The sequence below is a fragment of the Amblyomma mixtum genome, chromosome 8 (assembly GCF_055824585.1).
Source record: "Amblyomma mixtum isolate Tamu chromosome 8, ASM5582458v1, whole genome shotgun sequence".
Taxonomy (NCBI): Eukaryota; Metazoa; Arthropoda; class Arachnida; order Ixodida; family Ixodidae; genus Amblyomma; species Amblyomma mixtum.
In genome coordinates, this window is record NC_143019.1 from 100,316,626 (window position 1) to 100,344,433 (window position 27,808).

General features: G+C 47.2%; 1 protein-coding gene and 1 pseudogene across 1 annotated transcript; one reads left to right on the top strand and one right to left on the bottom strand.

Moving 5' to 3' along the window:
- Window positions 1-1,899: 1,899 nt before the first annotated feature.
- LOC149333727 (carbonyl reductase family member 4-like) lies at window positions 1,900-27,808 on the bottom strand. Its single transcript, XM_089556105.1, has 4 exons — window positions 27,586-27,808; window positions 14,375-14,540; window positions 10,602-10,798; window positions 1,900-2,520 (listed from the first exon to the last, which is right to left on the bottom strand). The coding sequence occupies exons 2-4, from the start codon at window positions 14,538-14,540 to the stop codon at window positions 2,122-2,124; spliced, it is 762 nt and encodes a 253-aa protein (XP_089412231.1). The 5' UTR covers window positions 27,586-27,808; the 3' UTR covers window positions 1,900-2,121.
- LOC149333728 (uncharacterized) lies at window positions 18,703-19,836 on the top strand (annotated as a pseudogene).

The following is a 27,808-nucleotide window of genomic DNA, read 5'->3' on the forward strand; positions in this document are numbered from 1 at the left end:
GGCTGTCCTAGATGTCCGCGATCCCTCGGGCAAGAGTCCGAATTCCGGCGCTTGGCCTTGCGGACGTCGGCTAGCGCGAGTCTCAGTTTCTGCCGAGGGCTCCTCCAAGAAAACTCGACGGCCAGGACTTAGGACGGGGCTCGAACTACGAGGCGGGGTGCGCTGCATGAGATGCGTTACCCAGCACCTCCACCAAATGTCACGGCTTGACGTACAGGCCGGCGGCGAGAACGGGTGAAGACAGAGAGCACAGAACAAAACAGGAAGGTCCACCAGCAGCAACGTCGTCGTCGGCGCGCCGCAATCGCTACTCGTCTTTTTCTTCCACTCGCGACAATATTACAGGAAGGGGTGCAGCACTGTCCCTGGGCGGGCGCCTCTACTTCTGAGCGTGTAGGTTTGAGTTTGAGCTTTGCCTAGTTGCATGCAGGCATTTCTTTCAAGCAAAAATGCAGCTAAATACGGATGCGTACGGAAGCCCACGTTTAGAGTGCTCAGTGGCCGAAGGACGGAGGAGTGGTAGACATTACCAAAGGCTTTGGTAATGTCCAGAGCGAGGATTGCTCTCGCAAGATGAGAGAAATCAGGGGTTGAGTACTTCCTCTTTTAGCTGTAGCATGAGTCCGGAACACAGCTCGAAAGTCGACATTGGTGGCGGGAAGCAGTCTTTCTCTTTTCATGTAAGCGTTGAGGTGATTCAGGACCACATGCGCCATAAGCTTTCCTGCGCACGATGTCAGGTAGATGGGCGCATGTTTTTCATATCACGAGGTTTATTTCGCTTCCGTAAGATTCGCAGCTCCGGCGGATGCGGTTTTGCGACGCGTGTCTCTTTCGTCAGTGTCTCCAGAAATAATGCAAATTGGTTTCAATGTAGGGAAACAGCCCTGTAACTGTTTCACATCTCTGTGCATACCCGGACCGGACCCCAGGGAAAGGGACGAGGAAACAAGTAAAAGAAGAAACAAAGAAAGAGGGGCTGTAGTGGAGGGCTGCGGAATAATTTCGACAACCTGGGCATCTTTAATGTGCACTCACATCTCTCAGCAAACAGTCGGCTTTTCCATTTCACCTCCAGCGAAACGCGACCGCCGCGGCAGGATCGAACCCGGGAAGTACGGATCAGTAGCCGAGTGCACCAACCACTGTGGCATCGCAGCCTCTCACATCTCTTTGACTCTCCTCTGTCCCGACGTGACAGCATCATGGCTCAGCTCGATCCAGTGGGCAGGCGCGTGCAATTTCGTTTCAATTCTTATTTCATGGAAAACAACAGGAACGCATCGCACACGAGGGCAATAGTGGCGAAAGGAATAAGCTCTCAGAAAACATCATTTTCATGTAAATAGAGGCCCCTTTGAAAATAGTGAAAGCGATGATAATACCTGCCCAAAATAGAAATGACGGCTGAGATGGTGGAGGTGCGAGGAGACTTGCCTGTTTTTCGCCCAAGTGTCTTTTTCTGTGTGTCATGGGTGACAACTACAGTGACTGGGACTGTTTCAGATATTCAGGCTCGAGAGAATGATTACGATTCTTCCAGATACTCTTATGTTTATACTGTTTCAATGTAGCTAATATTGAGAAATAATGGCGCGCAATTGGATCCCGACCGCGATTGTTGAATTTTGATGGAGGCGAAACTCTAAAAACCCATGTACAGAGTAAAGTCCGTTCACGCTAAAGAACACCAGCCGGTCGAAATTTTCGCAGCCCTTCACTGCGGCATTCCCCAGAGCCTGAGCCGTTCTGGGACGTTGAACCCCATAAACCAGTTAACATTCTTTCACATTGCCAAAGGCGCTAAAGTGAGCTCAGTTATCAGAGGAAGTGCTTGACAGAGAAAGGCGTAATGAACGAAGGTTTATTTCATAATCAATTTTTATTTCAATTCCCGCATGTGTTTATTAATATCAACAAAAAAATTCAGGTCCACACTAAAAAAAGTTCGTGACGGAAGCCAACAATCACCACAACCAAAGAGCGAAGAGGGAAACGAGCCTCTTTTCCCTTCCCTCGTCCAACAAAAATTTCGTTACTCCCCAAAGACACTCAATCAATGGGCCTTTGACAGAGCCCGAAAAGAATAACCACAGCTCCTTAACGCTTATAATGGTTCTTTCAAGGCCGTCCTCCGGCTACCAACAAGGCGGAGCCCACCACATAGGAACTCTCCGGACAACAGAGGAAAGCAATAGCTTCGGCTATCTCTCGAGGCAGAGCGAAGCGTCCCAGAGGAATCTTCTCGCACACCGCTCTTCGAATCTTCTCCGGCATGTTAGCAAAAGGCGGAGAGTCCGTGGTTCCGGGGAGCACAGCGTTGCAGCGAATGCCCCGCGGTGCCAGCTCGGCGGCCAGAGTTCTGGTGAAGGAGACGACGGCGGCCTTGCTGGCGGCGTAAAGCGACAGAAGCGGAGCGGCGTCGTTGGCTGCGCGGCTGGCCACGTTCACGATGGCTCCATTGGCGATGCCAGCTTCGAGCATGGCACGTGCTGCTGTTCTGCAGACGAGGAATGTTCCCTGCAGTGGAGAGAAACGAACCTGCGCTTTCTACACACCACCTCTATTAAGAGTCTTGCGGTAAGAATGGCTAAATGCTAAACTACCCAGTACTAGTTTAGACCTTTCATCGATAATAATATAATAATATCATTTCAGCATTTTAAGGGCTGAGAGTTTGTTGAAGTTTGTGGGAGTTTGTTGAAGTACACTCGAGCATTCTAGGATCTACGTGACGGCATCTGGTCAATAGTGTTCCTTTCCTATCTGCTCAAGGACAATAGGATCCGTGCAACCCAAAATATTTGTGCGCTGTTTGAAAGCTCTCGGCTCATTTTTCTGGTTATTGGATCGTCAGTTATCTTGTCCAAGAAGTCGTTACAGGTTTTTGAGGTTGCATACAGGTTGGTCAGAAAGGTGTGATTGTCAGTTTTATTGGCTAGCTTTACAGGCTACCTGATATGCAGGCCCTTCCGAACGTGGCATCGGCTTCAGAATGTTACTGGACATCGTGCATGACTACTACTGGTAGCGTAATTGCTCGCTTTGAGAGTACTTAAGAAAATCATGTATGATATTACGATTTAAGATTTAACCACTTAAACCACAAACAAAGCGGGCACAAAGTAGACCGCCCTGTACCGAAAGAAATCACTGGCTGCCTGTTGTCGGTTTTGCGACTTTTGATACTTTTACGTTGCTACCGGTATATCTTCAAATTTTGACAGAGGTTTGTTGCTGCTATCTGAGCAAAGAGCCTTCCTTTCGATTCAGAGTCTTGCTGAGTCTGTCTTGCTTTCGAATGTAGTCTCCATGTTTTAAGCCGCTGTGGACTGAGAACAACCCACTAAGAAGACATGACATTTCAATCGCAAGCACAAGCAAGGTTCAGCTGCAGGCGCTGATAGGAACATAGTTTATTATAATGTTGAATGTTGTCCGAAGAGCCGCACGACACATTCACCCCCACCGAGTTACTTCAAAATTCGCATGCCCCAATTATTGTGACTTCACAAAATACAGTGGTTGTTCAAAGCAACAACCAGTGCTTGTCCGCGAGGCCGACGTGATAAGAATTGATTTAGTCCTGGTTAGCACGTCAATATAACGTAATGAATAACTTGATTGTTAAACCACAGGCAGTCCTGACTGGGGTGCCACGGTGGTCTGTGCTGGGACTGTTCTCTTTTTTGTTATATGTAAATGACATTCCCCGAACCTTCAAATATTCCCAAGCATTAAAGCACGCTGTTTAAATTGCGTTAGCATTTATGGGAGGCTCAATGGGAGAACCAGACAGCAATATAAAGAAGAACTAGTTAAGGTCTTAAAGTGGTTTACTAAGAATCAGCTCACTGTTACTACACACAAAACAAATTACACTGGGTTCACGTCTAAGGGAAAAACTTATAACTACAACAAAATTACCTTCAATGTAAACAGTGACCCGATGCAACATGTAACAAGTTTAAGATGCCTAGGCGTGCATTTCGATTTTGACATGCACTGGAGAAATCACATAAATAAATTTACAGAGCATGTTTACTATATTCGAATACGAGTGAGCGCATGGATTTGTGCTACGCAGAAAAAACGGTGAGCAGGCAGTGCCGCGTATCGGAAAAGATGGAATTTGATGAAGACAAGCATCAGTTTCCTTTTTCTCTGCTGAATCACGTGAATCTTGGTTCAGTTCGTTCTACTGGGATGCGCCCTTTGTTGCAAAAGCTCTTCAGCGCGCTTGATTGTAAATGGCTGTCTCTCACAACAAGTTCAAAATCACTTCTCTGTGAAACAAGACTGCCCGCTGGCTCCGCTTCTGTTCGCGTTATACTTAGAGCCACTTTGCCTGAGTGTTATAAACAGTGCAGCTGTCCATGGTTTTCCTATTATGGGTGATGAACTGAAGGTGTTAGCCTATGCGCATGACCTCGCGTTTTTCTGCTCTGCTAAGCGAAGCTTCGATGAGGTTATTCGTTTAACGGCACACTTCGGGTCAGTGTCAGGAGCTCGAATTTTTTGTTCTAACAGTTGAGGTCTGGGATTATGTATGTGGGGAACAACACCTACCTAATAAGCTGATATACAATGGGCACGTGGACCACCAAAGTACCTTGCCGTTTCTATGAGTGCCTATAAGGGCAGTGCCCACTACTGGAAAGATCACGTGCCAACTCTTCAGAGCTAAGCTTACACTTCAGTGCCCCATGGTCTCTCGATTTTTGGCAGGGTGACCTTGTGCAATCTCTTTCTCGCCACTAAATTTTTTATATGTACTGCAAATTATTCTCTGCACAACACTTTATACCCAACGTTTCCACAGAGCTTTCGCAACTTTTGTGTGGGGTTCGTCTTTTGAAGCAATGAGGTGTGATAACCTATTCCGGCCTGTAAGCGCTGGTTGCCTTGGTTTAGTCCACCTGTATGTTCGACAGGTGGTTTCACGTTTTAAGTTTCTCCGGGATATTACACAGCCAATAATGTGGGAATTCCTGCAGGTAAATTTAGTTCGTGCTTTACCGAGCATCACCGTATCTTATGCTCCTGGTCGTCCGTGTTAGTGGGGATTCATGCTTGAGGTGTATTTGTCTGTTCTTTACTACTTGTTCGTTCTTCTCATGAGTTCCTTTTCTTCGGTGTCGAGAAACGGCTGTATAAAGACCTAATCTGTACGCTCTTCCCTCCGCCACTATATCCCTGTGTGTATTTTGGCTTACCGGGACATGACGTACTGAGGAGACTACGTAAAATGCACCTCTCGCCATGTACAAAAACATTTTTCTCTAGGGTACACACTGAGACATTACCAGTTGAAAAATGGCTAGAGAAAGACAGTATTATTGTGTCGCTCATTGAATTGTCGCCTTTGAGATGCTCCTTAAACGACTGAGTATTATTTAATTCATTTTAAAGATGCAATACTTTCCTGTGACATCATGCAACGGACATTAAAAAAAAAGACAATTATAGGCTGCATTCTGTAAAATTTCTGACTTCACTACTATTTTGTTTATCAGCTCTTGGGTATGTTATCTTTAACTGGATTACACAGACTGTGGAAAACGCGCATGATGGCCCGACATAGTGAATCTCTTGTTTCTGTCAAAGACCATTTCTGGAGATTGATTGTACACCTAAAAGAATTGTATGCCCACACCGAGTATGAACCGGAGTGGTGCTCACTCTTAATGCTTCGTTGTTCAATGCTTTTTTTCTAGTTTTTTGTCTCCTTAGATGTGTCGTGTTACGATGTATTCGCTATGCGCTCCGAATTGACTCTTTTCTCGTTCGTGTGTGTTTATGTGCCACTATTTGCGGATAGCTCAAGTAAATTAAGCATCGCGTCATTGTAACGAATGCCATGTTGAAGAAAAAAAAGGCGTTAGTCTAGTGGTCTCGCTGAATGGCCCTTAAAGGAGATCTGTTCACGCAGCCACGGGTTCGACTCCCACTCTTGGCTATTTAATCGATTCTTTTTTTCCCTATTTCATGGTTTCTCCTCGAAATGGAATTTTATGCAAACTAGGCTTGCACCTGATTTCGAAATATCAGTCGGCGCTGGATCGAGAAGTCCATGACACCGCTCTCCACTTCAGAGAGCGAGAGTTTGGTGCAGTGTAGGAGGAAGCGAGTTGGCTGCGGCGACAGCCTCGGGTTCGACTCCCAGTCATAGATAGTGACTCAGTTTCTCTTATTATTTTTCATAGAGTGACCTCCAACTCAGCTGACTTTTAACTCAGAACCTGTCACCCGAAGGTCTCAGCACGAGGTCCCGTAGTAGAGATTTCGCTTAAAAAACAATTTGTGCAAAACTAGCATCTGGATAGGTTCCCTTAAAAGCGCGAGAATGTTTTGATTAATCTATACAACGCATTCTATATATTACTTTCCACACAGTCAGTGAAGTTACTGCATAGAACATTGGGGCAATACTTACCCCACATATCTTGAAGAATCAAGAATTATTCCAAATACACTTACCCCAGCAAGCCACTTGTTCAGAGAGGCCATATTTTACCTTTACATTCTATTTATGCGTTAACAACCACACAAAAAATTTCTAAAATACAGCAGTTCAATGAGCCGTTTCCCTAGTATCTTTATAACTCCTAAAAGAGACACTGGAGCTGTAAGTGCAAACGATTTTAACGTGCCCATATGCCACAACACATACGAAAAAAGGATGATTGAGTTCAACGTTGCCCTAATATAGAATGGCATTCCTAATGATGTTAAAATTATAAGTAATTTTTCACAATACCTCGAAATGTTATTCCTGTGTCTGAAATTTTGAGGACTGTTGGTTCTGTAAAATTTGGCTTGAAATGATTTTGTAAAGAGTGTGCGCAAAGAATGCCCGCATGAAGAAATGCGTATACGGACATATTTTGCGCAAAGACTGTCGTTATTTTATTATTTTGAATTTATTTATGTGGAGAAGTGTTCCCTCCAAATTCGGCATTTACTAGGTACCTTTATGATGGACCCGACACTAGCCTTGTCTATGAGTTCAGTACTATTGTACATAGGTTTATTATATTCATTTCAGTTTTCAAATAAATAAAAAACGACACCCAAAATTTGCACTTAACTGCTTGCGCCTATCGAGAAAGAAAGTGCCAGTACAAAATCGTTCGTTATTACTTCACTCCGCGCACTGGTGTTCTGAGCTCACTTTCATCTTCACTAAGGCCTGCAAGCCAGTTTCAAGCAGAAAACGCGGCAGCCAAAAAAATTCCCACTATCCTTCTTTAAAAAGCAGCACGAGCTGTATGGCGGTAACATTTTTTGATTTTGGATGGAGTGTTATTCAGCAATGCAGACATTATTTTCAACGGTGATATATCTTCCTGAAAAGTATAAGACTTGGACACAAGCAATTTTTGATCTACAATGTCGAGCTTTGGTCATTTTTCTTTGCCAATCTAATCTTGCATAGAGTCTCTCGTGTGTAGTAGTTCTGAGTAACCACGGTGGTCACGGCTTGGATTTTGGATTTGCTGGTTTGAATATTCGGCTACAACGGGCGAGAAGGATTTTTAACTTTTTTTTTAATCACCTCGGTCTCTTTTTGTTCGTCTATTTTGAAACCTATTGCACCCTATATTTTTGAATGTATCCTGTTCTCTATGTTCGCTGCTTCCATGGCAGCAAACCATCTCTGACAGAGGAAGGCGTGGTGCACGAAACATTTTTTATGTGATTCTGAATCTTATATTCGGTCAATGAAAGTTAGCAAACAGCAGCAACTCCGTTTTCTGCCGAGAAAATCGGACTCGTTTACACGACTGCGGTAGGCCAACCCAGAGCGCAAGTTTCCGAATGGAAGGCTATTGCTCGTTCGTCACAAGCTACACGAGCACAAAATTTCAAATTTTTAGAGCGTTAGCTTATTCGTCACGTCTCATGATTTCTTGGGGTCTCCTACCACCTGCGTCGGTGTGAATTTTTCTAAGTCCGAGGAATTCAACATTGCGGCCCCCTTAGTAAATCTATATAGCAACCCAGTTGGTGATTGATTCGTGACGTCATTAGTATACCGAATTATTGATTGGTGACGTCACTCCTTCTGTGACATCATGATTAACTTGTCGCATGACTATTGTTAATCTCTTTAAACTATGTAATTAATAAAGCATCAAAAAACGAATTCGATATTTGGAATCCTCCATATGAGTAGAACAGGTTAGGCACGAAAAGAACTACTGAAGTTAATATTTAGTTATGGATATGCTTATATTTAATTGCTTATACTTAACTAAGCGATAACTTAATGATATAACTAATGAATATTCGTGACGGGCTCGATGAGTAGGGCATGTTAAACACCAACACTGTCTCATTAGGTTACTATTTGCTTACAGTTAGGTTTAACAAGGCAGCCGTATTGTCAGGACTCGGCCCCTCACAATTTCATACCTCATGCGACCGGGCACCTACGTTCTTGAGGTATGGAAAAATGGCCAGAGTCGAAAAACTTTTTCGGTTCAAATTGGCCCAAAATATCCGACCTCAATGTGGTAGGCGCCCGCTCGCCTTAATGTATCCAAAAGTAGCCTAATCACATGGCAATACGTCACATGTACGATAGAGGGCGCTACTGAACAGCTAACGCTCGGTACTTGAAAGTCTTCCAGATGATGGCGGCATTTTATTGTGCACTAGCTCACAGGCTTTCACTCAGCCGTTGTCTCTGAGGTCCCTCTGTGTGCCCATCGGGTTCTGGGCAACCTGCCCAAGGTGACACCTGCCACTTAGGGGAGGCACCTAGGTGACTGGCGAGCCACTTTGGGGAGCCAGCTAGGTGGCTCCCCTAGGTGGCTGGCGAGTCACCGTAAGCAGTTTGCCCACACCGCCCCCTCTTAGTGGTAGTTGGGTTACCGAAAACGCGTAAACTTATGGCTTTATCCCATCATCCGCAACGTATTGTGTGCGAACTGCCCACTGTGCGAAGTGGTAGTTCGATAAAATATTGGCCACCAGAGTTTGGTCGGCAAGATCAACCTGGGTCTATGTGATGTGCGCACCGCACTATCGAGGGATTTTTGGAACGCGGCGTGTCCGCAGTGGTGCTTTGGACAGCGGAGCGCCGTGCGTGCCAGGCTCGCGTTGCGAGTGTGCGAGTGCGATTGGTGTGCTCGAGGCAGGCACGAGGAGCGTAGGGCTACGTGTCAGCAAACCGAGCTTTAAACGAAGGCACCGCACCACAAGTCTGGTCATTCAAGTATGGAAGTGGCAGCTGTCGGACATTGGATCCGAGCTGCCATTGACTTCCTATGGATCATCGACGCAAGACCATTGAGCCTCGTTCAAGCGTGGAAGTGGCAGCTGTCGGACGTTGGGTTCGAGCTGCCAGCGACTTCCCTTGAATCATCGACGCAAGACCATTAAGCCTCGTTCAAGCGTGGAAGTGGCAGCTGTCGGACGTTGGATCCGAGCTGCCAGTGGCTTAGTGACTTCCCTTGGATCATCGACGCAAGATCACTGAGCCTCATTCAAGCATGGAGGTGGCAGCCCTCAGACTTCGGGTCTGTGCTGCCGTCGACTTCCCTTGAATTTACGACACAAGCCTACTGCGATAGCCACTTTGCTGCCACGGCTTCCTTAGATGGGCTGCCTATGCCTGCAGGACCTGGCCATGGTTTTCCTGCTGCAGCTGCCCAGTTCCTGGGGGCGGCTGACAGGAGTTCGTTAGCGTCTCCCGTGTCCATCTCCGTTCCTCATCTCCTGGCTCTCTACCACCGCCTCCCTGGACGCATCGCCAGCGACGCATGGCAACTCGCCAACCCGCGTCTGTGCTACCTGCAACCCTGCTGAAAAGAAGTTATATGATGCAATAACCTCATAGATCATTCATCATAGAATACCATACAATCTGTATGACATATCATACAATGTGTATGATATATCATACGAATTGTATGATATATCATACAGATTGTATGATATGTCATACAGATTGTATGATATTCTATGATGAATGATCTATGAGGTTATTTGCATCATAGAACTTTTTTTCAGCAGGGAAGGCATTGCCGCTCCACCTGGGACGCTTTGTAGCTAGTGAACTCTCTCCTTTTTATCTGTTGTGTTTTACGCATCCCTAGTGTGTGTTTTCCTTGCTGTTTTCGCTTCTTTTCATGGCTCTTTTCCTTTAAAATAGAAACGCGGCTCCGTTTTGCTTTGTTTGATTCGTTTGTTCTCTTCTTCGAACCTACACGCGAAAGCGTGCCCCTCCAGCAGTCGGGGACGCGTCACCCCGATTCGCGACAGTCTGATAATCCCCACCGGTAGCAGCAACCTAGTCGCAGGGCAGTGGTGCATAGCTTAACCGCTCCACCACTGCATTAGAAATAGTTCGAGGACTCCCAGGGATATGTGAAAGTAAAGCAGAAGACGTCCAATGCGGCATATATGGGCATTATCTCTTACAGGCCGTTGAATCTTGCTCTTAATGTAGAGCCCTTAATGAACTACTTAAACTAAGCTCAACTAGTGCTATTGGACCTGCGTCGCAATTGGCCTAAAAAAGGTTATCTATCTGACACTTTTTTGTTCATCATAGGTGTAAACATCCTTCTCAAAAATAATCTACCACTTACCTTGAAATTTACTCGCACCGTCTGGTCGAACATTTCGTCGCTGATATCGGTGGCAGGTGGCGTGCTGTGGTCGATGAAACCGGCGCAGTTGACCACAATGCTGGCGACCACTGGGCTCAACCCCTTAACAGCTTCGAAGAGCTGTTCCACAGACCCCGCGTCTCCAACGTCTACGATCAATGCTTTGTGGTCAATGCCTGTGGTGAAACAATTTGCGCGGCGACCTGAGACAAATATCGCAGCTCTTACTTTGTGAAAGGTCACACATTTTCTCCATATGCCCCCCTTTCCCATTTATTTTCAAGCAAAATATACGGTTTGCTATTATCCTAACGATCAGTGTTCTGTGTATTTAAACATTTAAATTACCAGCAGCCTTTTGCTACAGGTGAGGAGAAAACGACTATGCCTATATTCTAGGCACTCGGTATACCAGGTGTCCCAGCTAAATGTAACCAAGCTTTTAAAAAACACGGGATGCCCTGGCCGTCTGAAACCAAATGAGGGTTGTTTAGAGTCGCGTGACCTAGTCTGCAGTATTTTTTTCGTTCTTCAAGGTTTACTAATTAGTTAAGCTTAATTAACTAACTTTTTAATTATTGACTTGAGAAACAAAGTGTCAATGGAAAAGTTGTAGATCGCTTTGAGAAACAGCTTACTGAGACATTTGCAGCAAAGTAATATTTACGTAAAGTAGTTTTTTTACCAGCCTTTAACCATAACCCGCACAATAAAAAAAGCTTCCACATGACAACTGTGCCACTTCAACGTCCCAACATGCGCCTTAAAGAATAAAATCCATTTTTTCTGAAGTCCTCTCCTCAATGAGACTTTGGGTGCACATTGGGGCAGAGAAGTGAGCGAGCAGCTGGTCACGTGACAACTTCCTTTTAAGGCCAATAAATGAAGCTACGTAAATCGTAACTTGACAGAAACAGCACTACTAGCGGTGTTTCAAGGTGGTCTAAAACTTTTGCATTGACACTTTCTTCCTGAAGTTAATAATTAAAAACTTAGCTAATTAAACTTAACTAATGAATTAACTTTCAAGAGCGAAAAAAATACTCAAGACTAGGCCACGCGACTATGAACCACCATGAGTTGGTTTGACTGGACTAGGACACTTCGCCTTTTTTAAAAGTTTGGTTACATTTAGCTGGGACACCCGGTATACACACTAGGACTATCGATTTATTTGCAACGTTGGGATTCTTTTCAAACATATAAATGCACGCCGACACTTCATGGATCTTCTTATGTTCATTTTCTGAATTCCATAGATTAAACTGGCCTATAATTCATCGATCATTGCCGAGAAAGATATTTCTCAGCTTCGTAACCGGTAAAACAATGTTGAGCAGCTTCACACCACAGAAAATACTAATGTAGATGTACTATGGCGGTGTACTGTATGATAAAGGTTTGTCGTTAGGCAAGAGAGATCAGTGGCATCTTGTCAACAACTTCTTCCAATAAAAATTCAGTGCTGATTCTCTGCTCACGCCGAGCATTTAAAACATAATACCGCTGCACATATCACGCAAAATGGTGCGACGAGTACAATTCTGAAATATCACAGGTTTTCGTGAAAGAGTCCTTCTTGAGCCGAGGAATCTTTGCTTCATCGAAGCGTTTTACTCCGAAGGTGGCTGTTGTAAAAGATGGTGATAGTTAGTTGACAGCGTTTCTCTCAAACTTAAGCACACAAGCCCAGGATATAGCTGAATGGAACTTATTGACAGTATTGCATGATGATCAGTTTCTCCTTATCGCTCTGATGGAGATAATTTTTTTACATTCAAAGTAAACAGCCACGGAAATATTTTTCCACAGATGCAGATCAGATTCAACCGCAGCAATGCTTCAGTGCAAAAGCGATTACATTTAGTGATCCTGCAACTCAAAGAGCTTCTAGAGTGAGTGCACAGTTATGTCTCTCGTACTGAGAAGAAAGTTCACTCTTAAGGAAATTAGCCCCAGTAACTAGCTTATGAAGAGAGTGCAGCAGCCGCTTTATACTCTTGCAAAGCACTATGTTATAACCCGGCCTGAATTAGACCAAGAGACGCCATCTTTCTCACCTGAACGCTCGCTGCCTGACTAAGCTACGACCATCAGTAATTGCGAAGGTTTGTCCAGGCGCGGGCGGAAAATCCCGTATGGTTCGGTTGCACATAAGCGGAAATTTGCAGACAAACTGCTGGCGGCGCTCATCTAGATAGATTCGAGGAACGTCATCACTATACAGGGTTTTTCACGCAAGATTTTGAACAAGTTCACAAATACGCTTTTTTTAGTTACAAGAGCGTTTTTTTAGGCATAGCATTGTCAGCAGTGAACTAAATCAGAATACTGCTAAGATGTAGGAACTAGCAACGCGTTAACTGTTATAGTTATCTTTTTAACTATTACGCAAGTCTCCTTAATTTTATAGAGGAGTGCAGCGCACCGCATGTAAAATACTTATCAATATTTAGAATTTCGAAAACACGGTTACCCTCGGCGCTTTGGCTATTTTGTCGACTTACGTGCACTGGAGAGGTTGCTTTAACATCAAGCTTCTCGAAAGCTCATGTATGTTGCCGCGATGCTGGGAAAATAAGTTGAAACGCCCTGTATAAGGCGGCCGTTGAGTGTGATGTATGGACTGCTAAAGTGAATTCTCTTGTTCAGAATGTTTCCGTCCGTTTTTAGCCTATCTACATAATTTATTTCATCGTAATTTGTAGCTTTCTTCACCTGTGAAGAGCTGTTGAAGCGTTTTGTGCACGAAAAACGTGGCCTTCGGTCTCGACACCTCGCGCATCATCTCAGCTTCTAATTTGAAGAGTGCTGGTGACAGTATGCCACTTATCTCTCTCAGCCCGCTTCCGCAGCACTATGAGTTCACACGAATACTACCGCGTAATTTTCCGCAAGCTAGTGTGTCAGATTTTGATATACGGTGTCAACAGGGACTGCAGCAAAAGGTATGATTAATTATGTGCGTCGTTTATGTGAAAAACTTCACGCAATGACCGGATAGTCGCAGTTAGTGGTTAGTAGACAGTGGTAAGGACAGGTGTCGATGCACCACTTGCTAGTACATTGCATTTAATTTCAAGTATGCGCAATGAACAGAGTAGCGCCAGATTTCTCAAAGGAAGCGTAGGTTCTCTTAAAGCATTCGGTACAGATTTCAGATTCTCGAGATAAGAATGGGAGCTACGTCAACATGGTCTTTAGGAATGGTGCAAAAAACTGCACGACGAATAGTTGCGCGAGGTTTGTTTGCAGTTTCCACCCTGTAAAAGCGTGAAATGCGACACACCAAGAAGAAGTCCAGAGAAAAGCGCTGATACAATACGGAAAATTCAAAGCAACTCTCCCAGTTATTCGTCCTCGAGAACTTCACTGCAAGATCCTTATGATCTTTTTCATGAAGTGCTGTGTTGTCCTGTTTCTTTATTGGACTTTCGTCGCTCATGGTTTTGGAGTATGAGAAAACATCTTATTTGTATAACTTGTGTGCCACACTCGCAAAACGCTTAATGGCACAAGTGATGCTTATTACTGCATTTTAATTTAGCGACAACACAGGAGCAAAGTTGGAGCTCCAAGACGGCCCCACCTGCTCATGTGGTGCGCTACATTTATGTTCTGAAGGAATCTCTACCTAGCAGAATGCGCTATACTTGCAATAAGGCTAAGCGAAAACACGCGCTTAACGCAGTGGCATTTAATCCACAGGCACTGTTGAGGCGTTCGTATCCCCTTGGCTCTGACTATCTCACCTGGGAGAGATGCAGCTGTGGCTTCCAGGCTCTCCAGAGTGCGCCCCGCCACCACCACGCGGGCTCCTTTCTCCGCCAGAATCTGGCAGACGGCGCCGTCGATTCCGCCTCCTCCGCCGGTCACTATCGCCAGTCGTCCAGATAATGATTTTCCTTCGGTGGCCATCTGCAGAGTGCGCAATATGAATTCATTCCAAGTAAGAATAGATAGATTATAACGATGAGACTGCGCCCAATCGCATACACGTTCTAAAAGTTCAAAAATTGACTACCCAACCAACAGGCAGACAGACAGGTAGTAAACGACCACCGCCGACGGATTTTGGCTGGTCATCGTCCTCAACAGGATGGACAGGCAATGCGGCACCAGCACACAATGTCAACACCTCTCAGGGGCTTTGTTAAAAATGGGCGAGCAGGTGATCTCTTTAGAGCATCGAAAACAGTAAGAAACGTCATGCGTTGATATAAATTCAACGCCTCCAAATCGCATGGCGGTTTGAATGTCTACGTGTCACAGGACAGCTTCTTGGCATGGGTCTGCATAAAACGCTTCTTGTGAGTAGACACAGCGATTATAAAAGAGATTTGAACTCTTCTAGGTGTTGCTTGAACATTTCATATGCTGACAGTTAACCGCTTTCCGAATATAACTCCCGATCCTTCGGCTAATTTCGGTGTTCCTTACTGGGGTACCAAGCACTGTGTGCGACAGCAGCATGTTGCTGTCATTACTTTTAGTGAAGAACATTTTCAGTTTTCTTTCGTTAAAATAGCAGACCAGTTATTATTATCCGAAAGTACAAACACATTTTCTGCTTTTCGCTGCAGATATTTTACGACTATATACAAATAACGTCAGCGACCGCGAGTGGCGTACGCTCACCGTTAAAGAACCGCACATAAGGAGAGTATTCGGTCATTCTGGTACATAAACACTGATAGTCACTCTGCAGCAAGCTCAAACACTCGATTCAGTTCACATTTATGGGGAATAACGTAGAGTTCCTACTCTGTGCAGTGGACGTGTAGGTTTCTTGTTACTAATATTTACATTAAGATAGGCGCTGCTTTCAATGTTTTATTTTTTGCTTCTATAGCGAGGGCTCTTTTATTTCAGTTTGTGCCATGTCACACTCCAGTAGCGTTGTGAAAGCGGCCCGATTGAAAGGTTCTAAGAGATTATCGCGCTCTCGTTGAGGTACCTTAATTTTTTCCCACTAGTTTTATCCGGTGTGTGTGGCATGCTATAATGCCTAAACCTATAAAATGTTCTACTGATTAGATAATTTTACAAAGTGTAAAATTACTGATTCTACTCTTCTGCTACTGTTCTACTCAATAAATAATTTTACAAAGATTAGATAATTTTACAAAGACGAAAGCCATTTGCTGTACCCTTGCTCTCATATCACATCTGTAATTCCCCGTCAACTGCACATAACGAACGCAGAAAAAGATGCACTGTGCAGTGTCAGTGCACGTCAGAGAACCCCAGGTAGTCGAAATTTCCGGAGCCCTTCACCACGGGGTCCCGTATAGCCTGAGTCGCTTTGAGAGGTTAAACCCTCACAAACTTATGAACCAAACTGACAAAGATGCACCGACAATCGGAGCCACTGTAGCCCCATCTGGTTTTCACAAAGTTAACCATTTGTTTTAAAACGTGGACGCTTTTCATTCGGCCAACGCGAGACTGAAATGACAAGGATTTAAAAAAACACTTATTTCGTCGCCTATATATTTAGGAAGCAGTAGTATGAGGTGGAGCGAAAACGCAATGCCCCATTGATAAGAACACTGAACAATCAATTTCGCAAAGCGCAGTGCGTACGCGCACAATTTATGAACACAGTCCGGCCGACATCTTAGTTACAGTTCCTTGTGGTGCTGTCTGGCCGACAACACGATTTATTTGGCGCTTACAGTGCCTGTAGATTAGCCTGTAGTCGCTTGTAGCTGTATTCAGCTCAGTGAAACACTAGCTTGATAGCGAGGTTGCAGGGTGCGCATTGCAACTATACCGGAAGCAGCCGTGAGAAGAGGCTGCAGACGCCGCGACGGGAGGATTAGGGCAATTGCGGCGACATCGTCACGTCTGTAAAGGCTCATTTATACTCCGACGTCCTCGGCGCGCGGGCGAGCACCGGTGGTGGCCGGTCAGGTCACACTCGCGACGCCGCGCCAGGCGCAAATTCGGCCTTCCTAGAGTTGAGCCCATGGTCCAACCGCTCCGGTTGATGCGATGAAGCGCATGTGCAGAACGTTCTAAGCGCCATCTGTCGTAGATTAGCGAATTAGCACATCCAGACGAGCGGAGGAACTGTTCTGGTCCATGGGTCTGGTGTTGCCTACCCTGGCCGACAGGCTCGGCATAGAGAAACATTCTTACTTAACGAGCGGACACTCAAGCCGTTTCGCGGCCGAGCAAAATAGGGTCTGACCACCCGCCGGGCGGCCTATGTTTGCTTCCACTCTACGTCAAAGGTCGACAACTTATCACACGTCCAGCGGGTCGCATCCAAGCGTCCCATTTCTATATAGAAGTTGGTGCTGTGCCGGTCATGTGCCGCCGGCTACGCCCACCTCACCGCGGTTTTCAAAGCGTCGCCTCGTTTTTCCGGTAAGTTGTTTCCTTTTGCCTGCGGGATTGATTTTGATGTTTCTTGAGCTAAGAACATTTAGCAAGTCGTTTGCTACGCTGCGTGAACGAATTTTGCACGTGTCGCATTTAATATGAGCCGTGAGCAATCTGTTTGTTCTTGTACTCTCATTTCCAGAAGAGCATGTGCATTACTTCGAAAGAGCAATTTTCTAAAAGTCGCTCGCAACACGTTCCGTTAAAAACACAAAATTTATCGATGGCTCACCCTTATCTTAACAGACATCTTTTATATAGAGTGCTAGGAACTAACAGCAAAAGAGAGAAGCCTAAAATATGAGCAAAATATGAGCAAAAAAATATGAAGCCGCTTGGCCACCGACGTTTTCAGCGGCCTCGGCGCAATCTGACGGTGCTGGCGTCGCAATGGAACATGTGCCTATTCTGCGCAGGTCGCGGCACAGCTGCGCATAGCTGGCGTGCCAGGGCCGCCGCCGCTGCCGCGCGCTCTCCATCGCCTCTCTCTTTCTCTCCTTGTTGAATTCGCAATCCTCAAGGTTTAGCCAGAGCTAAACCATTGCCATTTTGTTTTTCTGGAAAAAAGTATTATACAAGGACTTTTTCTGCCAACGTGGCAAATTTTGTTGGCTGTTTCAGACCTACTTAGTGACATCTGTTGCGCTATGGCTGTTCGTACTCGCGACCCTTGGACCGCTATATCAGCGATCATTTTCCATCGGGATTGAAAGTCGGATCCCGGTCGAGGGCTCGATCACAATCGAAAGTGCACACGTGAAGGGGTATAAGAAAATTGTAGCGGATACTGAGATCTGTGCGATCATTACGAAAGTGTGCGATCACTGTAAAATGAAGGTTTATCACTGGACCATAGCGCATATAAGTACGGTGTGCAAGGAAACCATAGAGACAACTATTGACAACCCTCGCTGCTTTCTAGAAAGAAAAATCGGTATACGTCAGCTCGCTCCCACAAGGGATTGAGGCTAGTTAGACAGAATATTTCATGAACGATATGTTAACGTGCTTGCCTCTATATATATTATAAATAACTCTCATCAGCGGATTTATTTTTCTTTTCTATTTTTTCGTTGCGATATATTTCCCTTTGCCGTTTGATGACTGCGACAACCTTTACAGTCTGTACAGCCTCCCTGATTTTTAACAATATAGCGCCAGCGTCGACCAAACTGCTGGTCAGCGCCTTATAACGGCGATAAGCGTGCAACAAGGCGAGAGTTCGCGCACGCTCACGAAGGCAGAGCGTCGTCTGCTACGCTGTTCCGAGCACGAGGACACACGCCCTGCCACAATATCAGTTCGCTAAATCCCGCCACGTCGTAGAGCGCATGCGCATGATTAATATGTGATACTTTCTTTTCTTTTATTTTTTCTTATGGTAACTTTGCATCGCCAGGCTGGCCTCCCGTAGTAGGCAAAAAAAAAAGAGGGAAAGAAATCATGTCTCATGCAGTCTCACATATTAATCATGCGCATGCGCTCTACGGCTCGGCGGGATCTAGCGAACTGATATTGTGGCAGGGCGTGTGCCCTCGTGCTCGGAACAGCGTAGCAGACGACACTCTGCCTTCGTGCGCGTGCGCCTTGTTGCACGCGTATCGCCGTCATAAGGCGCTGACCAGCAGTTCGGTCTACGCTCGCGCTATATTATTAAAAATCAGGGAGGCTGTACACAATACCACACTATATGCCACGGAGAGGGTTAAATTACGGGAGCTACTGCTGCGTTTCATGGTGTGGCAACAACGGGCGGAGATAAAGGAAGCCGGGGACGAAGTTCTTCCGCATTCCTCGTGCCAGCAGTTGATTCCTTTTCTGTGTACTTCAAAGAAAATATAAACAGTGCTGCCAATCTCTTTTCAGGACCGGCTCCTATGCGCACGTTTTTATGCGAAGCATATTGCTAGAGCTATGCCCCACGCCGTCACCGTGGCTGTATGCGTCAAACCACGTGACAGGATGACGTCACACCACGTGACACGATGACGTCATGACAGATGAGAAACAGGTCCCCCACCTCGCGCCGTCGCTCGGAGCTGTACGCGACCAACCACGTGACACGATGACGTCACACCACGTGACACGATGACGTCATGACAGATGAGAAACAGGTCCCCCACCTCGCGCCGTCGCTCGGCGCTGTACGCGACCAACCACGTGACACAATGACGTCACGACAGATCGCCGTCACGCGCTGGGAGAGGGAGAACGATGCCATCGTACACACTCGGTGTAGGTGAAACGCTCGCTCCACCGGGCAGGCGGACGCGGCAAGTAACGTTGGACGCGGCTTCAGTGGCAATCCAGGCGCTCACACAACGCGCGTCACGGGGTTAGTCGGCGTTCCGCTGTAGCCATGCCGTTGTCTTCCCCCACGACGAAGGCTTCTAGTGGTTGTATTAAAATGACCAAGTATTCAACCAAGGAAAGCCATGTATTACCAAGCCTAGCCATCAATATGCTTCGCATCTGACAAGGCTTAACCTTAGCTAAGCCTCACCCATTTTTTTTTTAGTGAGCCAGTGAAGGGAATAATTACAGGTTATGCTGCGCCATAATAAGGTCGAAGGCTTGGACCGAGTATGCCAGGAGGGGCTACCTTTTAGAAAAGTCGCCGACTCAGCTGTGCCCCACGTACCGCATGAGCGGGGACCATTTCACCGCAGATGACTTCATGGAGGACTTCGGGAGGACTTCGCTGAGGAAGACGGCTATTACTACTATTCAGCCTACAGGATACAGGAATTTAAAGTCTGATGTGTCATTGTTTCTAAGCGCTGCCAATAGAACACAGGGTTTGCTCACATATATTCGTCACTAAGTTCTTTATTGCGCTGATTATTCATTACATCTTTCCTTCCCTTTGCTAGGTTCGATAATTAGTATATATATGGACTTACTTAATTCTTTACATGTAGGACAATGCTTGTAGAAAGTTGTATTTTTTTCCTGTTCTCGAAGGCAACTGCAGCCTTTTTCGATGAGACGATTTACGTTGTTGTTTTTTTGCCATTTTGTACATAGTTTCCGTGTTTTAGAACAACAGCGTGCCGCACGAATTTGGATTTTTTTTTTCGTGGCGTCTACACCTTGACCAAAAAATCACAATGGCGTTTTGCAAAGAGTGCAAGCTTACTATTGTGTTAGTATGATGCATTGAATATGTTCTGCTTGTATTTTTGAACAGTCTATGAACCTATACTGCTGATGTGGAGGAATCGAGTGCTCTACACGTGCCTTTTTAACCTCTTACTTGAGTCTAGCTGTTGACAACTCCTGTTGTGTTGTTAGCACGGGTGATGTATTGGATGACGAACCCGCAGAGCGCCGGTGCATTATTTTTTTGTTGGTGACATGGTGCCACCGGCTTTACCATAACTTCTTTCTTGTTGCTCTTTGTATTGTAAGCACAACATGCGACCTTCGTCTTCATCTGTACATATCCATCATCATCGCTCAAAGCACAACATGCGATCTTCGTCTTCATCTGTACATATCCATCATCATCGATGATCTTCTTCTTCGAAGGGTTGGTCGCCATACTTGCGGGTGCCATTAAAGCTCGCTCCATCCTGCGCTCTGTCTCCTGTCTCACAAGTGGTGGAGTGTGCTCTCGATCCCTGCGTCCTCTCCGCCGCCAGACTGCAGCTACGTTCCGGTCGCCACCTGCTCGCACCATCCGCACCGATGAATACCGTCAGCGACAACACCACTTGTACTCCCGGTGGGCCCCCCGTTCTTCCTCTCGATTCGAACCGTCTGGAGCCAGCCATGATGAGCCAACCCGGTTCTTCCCAATCTTCTGGACACCCCACTTGGACCATCACCACACTCCAGCGCGAGCCTCCCATTTTTGCTGGTCTTCGTGGGGACGATGTCGAGGACTGGCTCGACCAATATAACCAGGTCAGTGCCTATAATCGTTGGGACTCAGCGATAAAACTTGCAAACGTGTCGTTCTACCTCACTGCCGTGGCCAAGACTTGGTTCGTCAACCACAAAGATGCCATCCCGGACTGGGCTCACTTCTCGGCACAGATACGACAAATCTTTGGCACATCTGGTGCAAGCCCCGCTGTCTACAAAAAAAAGTTGGATACGCGCGTTCAGCTACCCGGTGAGTCCTAAACATCCTACATTGAAGACGTGCTTGCCCTGTGTCGACGTGTCAACAGCGCTATGTCAGAGAACGATCGGGTACGTCATCTTCTGAAAGGGCTTGGGTCATTTGCCTTCAACACGCTTGCTGCTCAGAATCCAACGTCAGTCCAAGACATCCGAACAACTTGCCATCGTCTTGACGACCTTCAGTCGCTTCGATTAAAAGACACCTGGGACACCCCAGTTTCACCCGACGTGGACTTACGCTCCCTCATTCGCTCCATTATCCGGGAGGAACTGCACGGCTCCACCTTACCGCCAGTTGATTCCCACCCGCCTCCAGCCCCGTCGTCCTCGCCTTTGCGTGATCTCATCAAAGACGAGCTCGCTTCGGTCACTCGCCCCTTGGCTGCGGAACCACCTGTACCGCGTTTTGTGCCTACCTATGCCCAGGTTGCTGCGACGCCTCCTGCTGCTGTTTACCCGTCGCATCCACAGCCCGTCCAGCAAACTCCGGTCTCTGTGTCCCCGAGCCCCGCTATGTGTCCTATTTGGAGTCCGCCTGCACGTCGGCCGGTGTGTCACTACTGCGGAATTCGAGGGCATGTTGCCCGTGTGTGCCGTCGGCGTCAACGCGACGAGCGCGAGTGGTACCCAGACTTTCGCAACGGAGCTACGTACTCGTCGCCTGCTTACCGTCCGGCGTTTGCCTCCAGTCCTCCTCGTCGCCCATCGTACGCGGACTTCTCCCAAGACGCTCCGCACTCGTCGTACGCTTACCGCCCACCGTTTGCTGACCATAGCAATTATCGTCCCTCCTATCCTTCTACCTCTCCGGACCGCTCCTCGACCGACAGGCCGTCGCGCCGCCGCTCCACATCGCCTTTCCGCCGCTCGTCGTCGCCTCTACGTCCACCATCCTCCCAGACAACTGGCCACACGGAAAACTAAATTGTGCAGTTTCCGGAGGTAAAACTGCACCACACGCCGCCCTCTCAATTCCTCCTGCACAGCCATCGAACATGTTAACCGTTGACATTGAAGGCACTGTAGTAGAAGCATTGATCGATACGGGCGCCGCCATTTCTGTAATTAGTTCTGATTTATGTTCTCGTCTTCGCAAGGTGCGCACCCCTTACAGTGGTCCTTCTCTCCGTGCTGCCAATGATGAATCAATGCGTCCTTCCGGATTGTGTACGGCACGAGTCACTATCGACGGCATCCTGCACTACATAGTATTTGCTGTGCTTCCCTCCTGTGCTTATCCCCTCATCCTCGGCTGGGACTTCCTCCACTCTGCGCAAGCTGTAATTACCTGCTGTCCCCCTACTCTACAGGCTTCTGAATCCGACCTTTCTGCCGTTTCTGTCCTGCCTTCTCATCATCTGGTTACCTCCGCTGATCATGTACTTTACCCCGGCTGCGAAGATGTCCTCTCTGTTGCGTCTGCCAACGTCAACGCTGGGGACGTTTTCGTCACACCAAGCCCCCGTCTTCTCTCAAGGGGCATCTTTCTCGTCGCGTCCCTGCTCCGCTTCACCAATGGGTCTTCACTACTGACTGCCTTCAACACTACGCCGGAACCCATTCTTCTGCGTCAAGGCACAGCCATCGCTTCTGTGGATACCACTCAACCTGTGGCCGTTCTTTCCTCTGCCCCATCAAGCTTCGCTCTTTCGACCCCTGCCTCTGCCTCTGCATCTATTTCAGCTGCTATCAGCCCCGGTCTCCCCCCGACTCAAAAAGATGAATTGCTTGCCGTCTTGACCAAGCATGCCGCTTCCTTCGATACCCAGGCAACAACCTTGAGCCAAACCACCGCAGCTAAGCATCGCATCTACACAGATGGTTCGGGCATCATTCGCCGTCACCCGTATCGTGTGTCTTCTAGTGAGCGCAAGGTTATTCAAGATAACGTAGCCGACATGCTCAAGCGCCACGTCATACGCCCTTCTTCGAGTCCTTGGTCTTCGCCTGTTGTGCTGGTTCAAAAGAAGGATGGCTCAGTACGCTTTTGTGTTGACTATCGCGCCCTTAACAAGATCACTAGAAAAGATGTTTATCCGCTGCCTCGGATTGATGACGCCCTCGACTGTCTCCAAGGTGCACAATTTTTCTCTAGTCTCGACCTAAGATCCGGATACTGGCAAATACCTATGCATGAGGCCGACAAGGAAAAAACTGCTTTCGCCACTCCCGACGGATTATACGAATTCAACGTTATGCCGTTCGGCCTATGCAATGCTCCGGCCACGTTCGAGCGCATGATCGACACCGTTCTCCGAGGCCTGAAGTGGAAAACGTGCCTATGCTACCTTGACGACATAGTCATTTTTTCTTCGACTTTTTCTGAACACCTTGTTCGTCTCGATGAAGTATTAAGCGCACTTTCTGAGGCCGGCCTTCAGATAAACACCAAGAAATGTTGCTTTGCTTCCACTTCTATCAAGGTACTCGGTCACGTCGTTAGCCAGAAGGGTGTAAAGCCTGATCCCGACAAAGTGGCTGCAGTTTTGCATTTTCCTCGCCCATCGCGCGTCAAAGACCTGCGCAGTTTTCTGGGGCTAGCGTCATACTTCCGGCGCTTCATACGCAACTTTGCCTCTATTGCGGCCCCATTGCATAAGCTCCTCTGCGCTGACCAGCCGTTTGTTTGGTCTGAGGCCTGTGAGGTCGCTTTTACTACCTTAAAAAAGGCTCTCACATCTGATCCGATACTAGCACATTTCGACAATGCTCCAACGATTTTACACACGGACGCCAGTGGACACGGCATTGGTGCAGTTCTTCTGCAGCGGCAGCACTCTTCGTGCGAGCAAGTCATCGCCTACGCCCGTCGTACACTGACTGCAGCGGAGCAGAACTACACGATAACTGAGCAAGAGTGCCTCGCTGTTGTCTGGGCCATTCAGAAATTTCGCCCTTATTTGTACGGCCGCCAGTTCACAGTTGTCACTGACCATCATGCCCTGTGCTGGTTGTCCTCGCAGAAAAACTTGTCCGGCCGCCTCGGCCGCTGGATTCTCCGTCTCCAGGAATATGACTTTACCGTCACCTATAAATCGGGCAAGAAACACCAGGACGCCGATGGGCTATCTCGTTGTCCCCTCGCCCAAACCCAACCTCCGCATCCGCAACCCGTGTCCTCCGCATCCTCAAACTGCCAAACTCCCCCTTCGACGGCAATTTCAACCCTGACCGCCGCACCCATTGACTTGATGCCAGCTCCCAGTCTTGGCGATCTCGCCTCAGCGCAGCGGGCCGACCCTTACTGCCGGACTCTTATCGACCGTCTGAGCGGTGCTACGCGGCCACCGAATGCCCGCCTACGTCGCCAACTTAACTCTTTCAAGCTAGTCGACAACATCCTTCTTTGGCACAATTACAGCCCCTTCGGTGACTCATGGGTGCCTGTCGTACCCCGTTCTCTTCGCCGAGAAGTTTTGCAGGCCTTTCATGATGACCCCCCGGCTGGCCACTTAGGCTTTCAGAAAACTTATGACCGCATCAAGCGCCGTTTCTTTTGGCCTGGCCTCTCAACCGCTGTTGGAAAATATATTGCGTCTTGCATATCTTGCTAACGTCGTAAACGGAGCACGTCTGCCCCTGCGGGCCTTCTACAGCCTCTCCCCTGTCCTTTCTCCCCTTTTGAAGTCGTTGGGATTGACCTCTACGGTCCCTTACCATTAACACCAACGGGCAACCGTTGGATCGTCACTGCCATCGACCACTTAACTAGATACGCTGAAACGGCCCCTGTTCCTTCCGGCTCTGCTTCAGAGATCGCCCACTTCTTCCTGAACGCCATCCTTCTGCGCCATGGAGCTCCTCGTGTCCTTATTAGTGACCGCGGCAAGTCCTTCCTCTCCAGCATCCTTGCCGAAGTTCTTCACGCCTCCAGAACCGTGCACAAAACCTCTTCAGCTTATCACCCTCAGACCAATGGGCTCACAGAGCGCTTTCATCGCACGCTGTCCGATATGCTAGCCACCTACATCCAGCCCGACCACACCAACTGGGACACCATGCTTCCCTTCGTTACCTTTGCATACAATAGTGCCGTGCAAAGAACCACCAACTTCTACCCATTCTTCCTTGTGTATGGACGTCAACCTACCTTCACCCTCGAAGCGTCTTTCTTCTCCGCCCCCTCAACCTCTTTCAGACTCTCTCACGAACAGTTTACTTCTCGTCTTACCTACTGCCGTGCCATTGCCCGCCTGAATACCGACGCCTCCCAAGCCTCCCGGAAAAACACCTATGATCTCTCCCACCGTGCCATATTTTTTCACCCTGGTGATGAGGTACTGCTGTGGACTCCAGTACGTACCCCGGGATTGTGTGAAAAATTTTTGAGCCGTTATATTGGTCCGTATACTGTACTCGAACAAACGTCCCCGGTGAACTATCGCGTTGCCCCTGTTCATCCTGTTAATGATCGTCGTTGCCGAGGTGCCGAGATTGTTCATGTTTCACGCCTCAAACCCTTTGCCCGTCGCCCTACTGTGCTCTAATCTGCGCCCGGGCCGGTCGCTTTCGTACGCGAGGGGAGAAAGTGTAAGCACAACATGCGACCTTCGTCTTCATCTGTACATATCCATCATCATCGCTCAAAGCACAACATGCGATCTTCGTCTTCATCTGTACATATCCATCATCATCGATGATCTTCTTCTTCGAAGGGTTGGTCGCCATACTTGCGGGTGCCATTAAAGCTCGCTCCATCCTGCGCTCTGTCTCCTGTCTCACAGTATTACGATCTATTTCATAAAATATGTGTGATCCAGTATTTTCTTCTCTACAGTTCGAATTGAAAACAAGAAAAAATAAGCTGTTTTTGTGAAACCACTAACTTCTATGTCTGCAACAGAAAGAGACGGCTCAATGACGGCACAAAATGAAAGTAAGAACTGCTCTTATTGCATTATTCCAACCTGCGTGAACTAATTCAGCTTGCGTAGTTTCTTCGAGAAGCTTGGTGGTGTTTCCTGTAAAAGCCTGCGATCATCTGCGATCCGAGAGTTTATTACGTCTATATGTATGACATGCTTAGAAATGAAATATTAAAGCCCTTGTGCACCACTTAGACGATTTAGTTGAATATTTTAATAACCAAAGGTAAATCAGAATCGAAAGCATTGCTATCGAAAGCGAAACAGAGCTGAAGCACGAGTCTAAAATCTCGGAGGAGGCAATCAGCGGTCTGACCACCCGCTTGGGGCGCTGGCAGCAGTGCAGTAGCTCAGCCGCAGGGCCCTACGGGAGCGTCCGCTCTTTACGTAAGTATGTTTCGCTTGGCGCGAAATAGAAGCGGTTTCATTCCGCACAGATTCGTGGAAGAGAACTGTGCCGGAAGCCGGCCAACGGTGGTCACGCTTTCGCCAACGTGACATCGCTATGCCGGGCGTTCGCCCATGAGCGCTACATCGAAGTATAAACACGCATTGGCTGGAATCTTCGTGCTTCAAATGTTGCAGGTGTGAATTAAAACGCTCCTCGACATCACTTGCGAGCCTTTATCCAGCGTACCAATCGTTCATCCGCCGATACGCGCGTTTTTACATCCACAATGTTGGCACTTCTTGCCGCTTTATAAGCCCTGTTCAATGTACTTGATGTGTGATTATTCGAAAGTTCCCTTCCTTTTGTAAGGCTTCTTAAACGGCGCCTTTGAGTGCTGCATTATTTGTGCATTAGCAGCTTTGTCTTGTCGGGTTTCTCCTTGCGTGCTACCCTTTTACGAGAGTGGTATTGCTGGGCCACACACTGTGCCTTTAATTGCTTTTCCTCTTATAGTAGCCCATGTTCCCGCCCAACAAGGGCAATTGTATTGATCTGTCAAGTAAGATCTTGCTGTTCTGAATGGGTACCCTTTTTCTTTCATTGTACGGAGCCGGCTCCGTAGTGTTCATATGTACTTATTATGTTCTGTATGGTTTTGGTTGTACACAATAAACTTCTCTTTGTGTAATTTTTATGCTATACACGCGCTCGGGTGTGTTCTAAAGCATTTCTAATATTCAAAGTTTGATTTTAGAATAGAAGTTAAGGGAATGTGGTTTTCGCTGCCCGTTTTCTGCTATGGAAATAAGCAAGTTAGAGTGCCAAACATGCTACACAAATTATATTCACTGGGTGTTCAGTGGCTTACCAGCAAGAAAGTGGAGCAGTATGGGATAGCCTTGCGGTCACCTGTGCTGTGATCAACGCCTGTGTTTCTTTTAAAATGGGATAAAAAGAGCTATTTGCGAATTTATAGATTGCAAAAAGCTTCGGTCAAAAGGTCATTTAATAGTCTCGCCACTTAGAGGTTGATTTTGGAACGAACTGCAAAAGCAGTGGTTTTCTAATAAAGGGTAGGTCACCTAGTATGAATCACCAAGAACAAATGACAGTTTTGTATGCTGACTAAACCTGTTTGCGCGCCAGCATAAACTAGCTTCTATAAATAGCAAGTAATTTTTCTTACTTTCTTGTGTGCCAGAGCAGAGTAGAGAGTGGAGTAGCTTCTTTTCCGCAGCACAGCCCGGAGAGCGCACTTGAAAATGGCTGCCGAGTGCTATATCGCCAGATGTATGCCGGCACGTGTAGCAAATTGGTGCGCAAGTGCAGTCTATAAGGCGGTTATCGTAATCAATGAAAGTGACGGGAAAAACAACGAACTATGTGCACGTTGGAAACCACGGCTAATG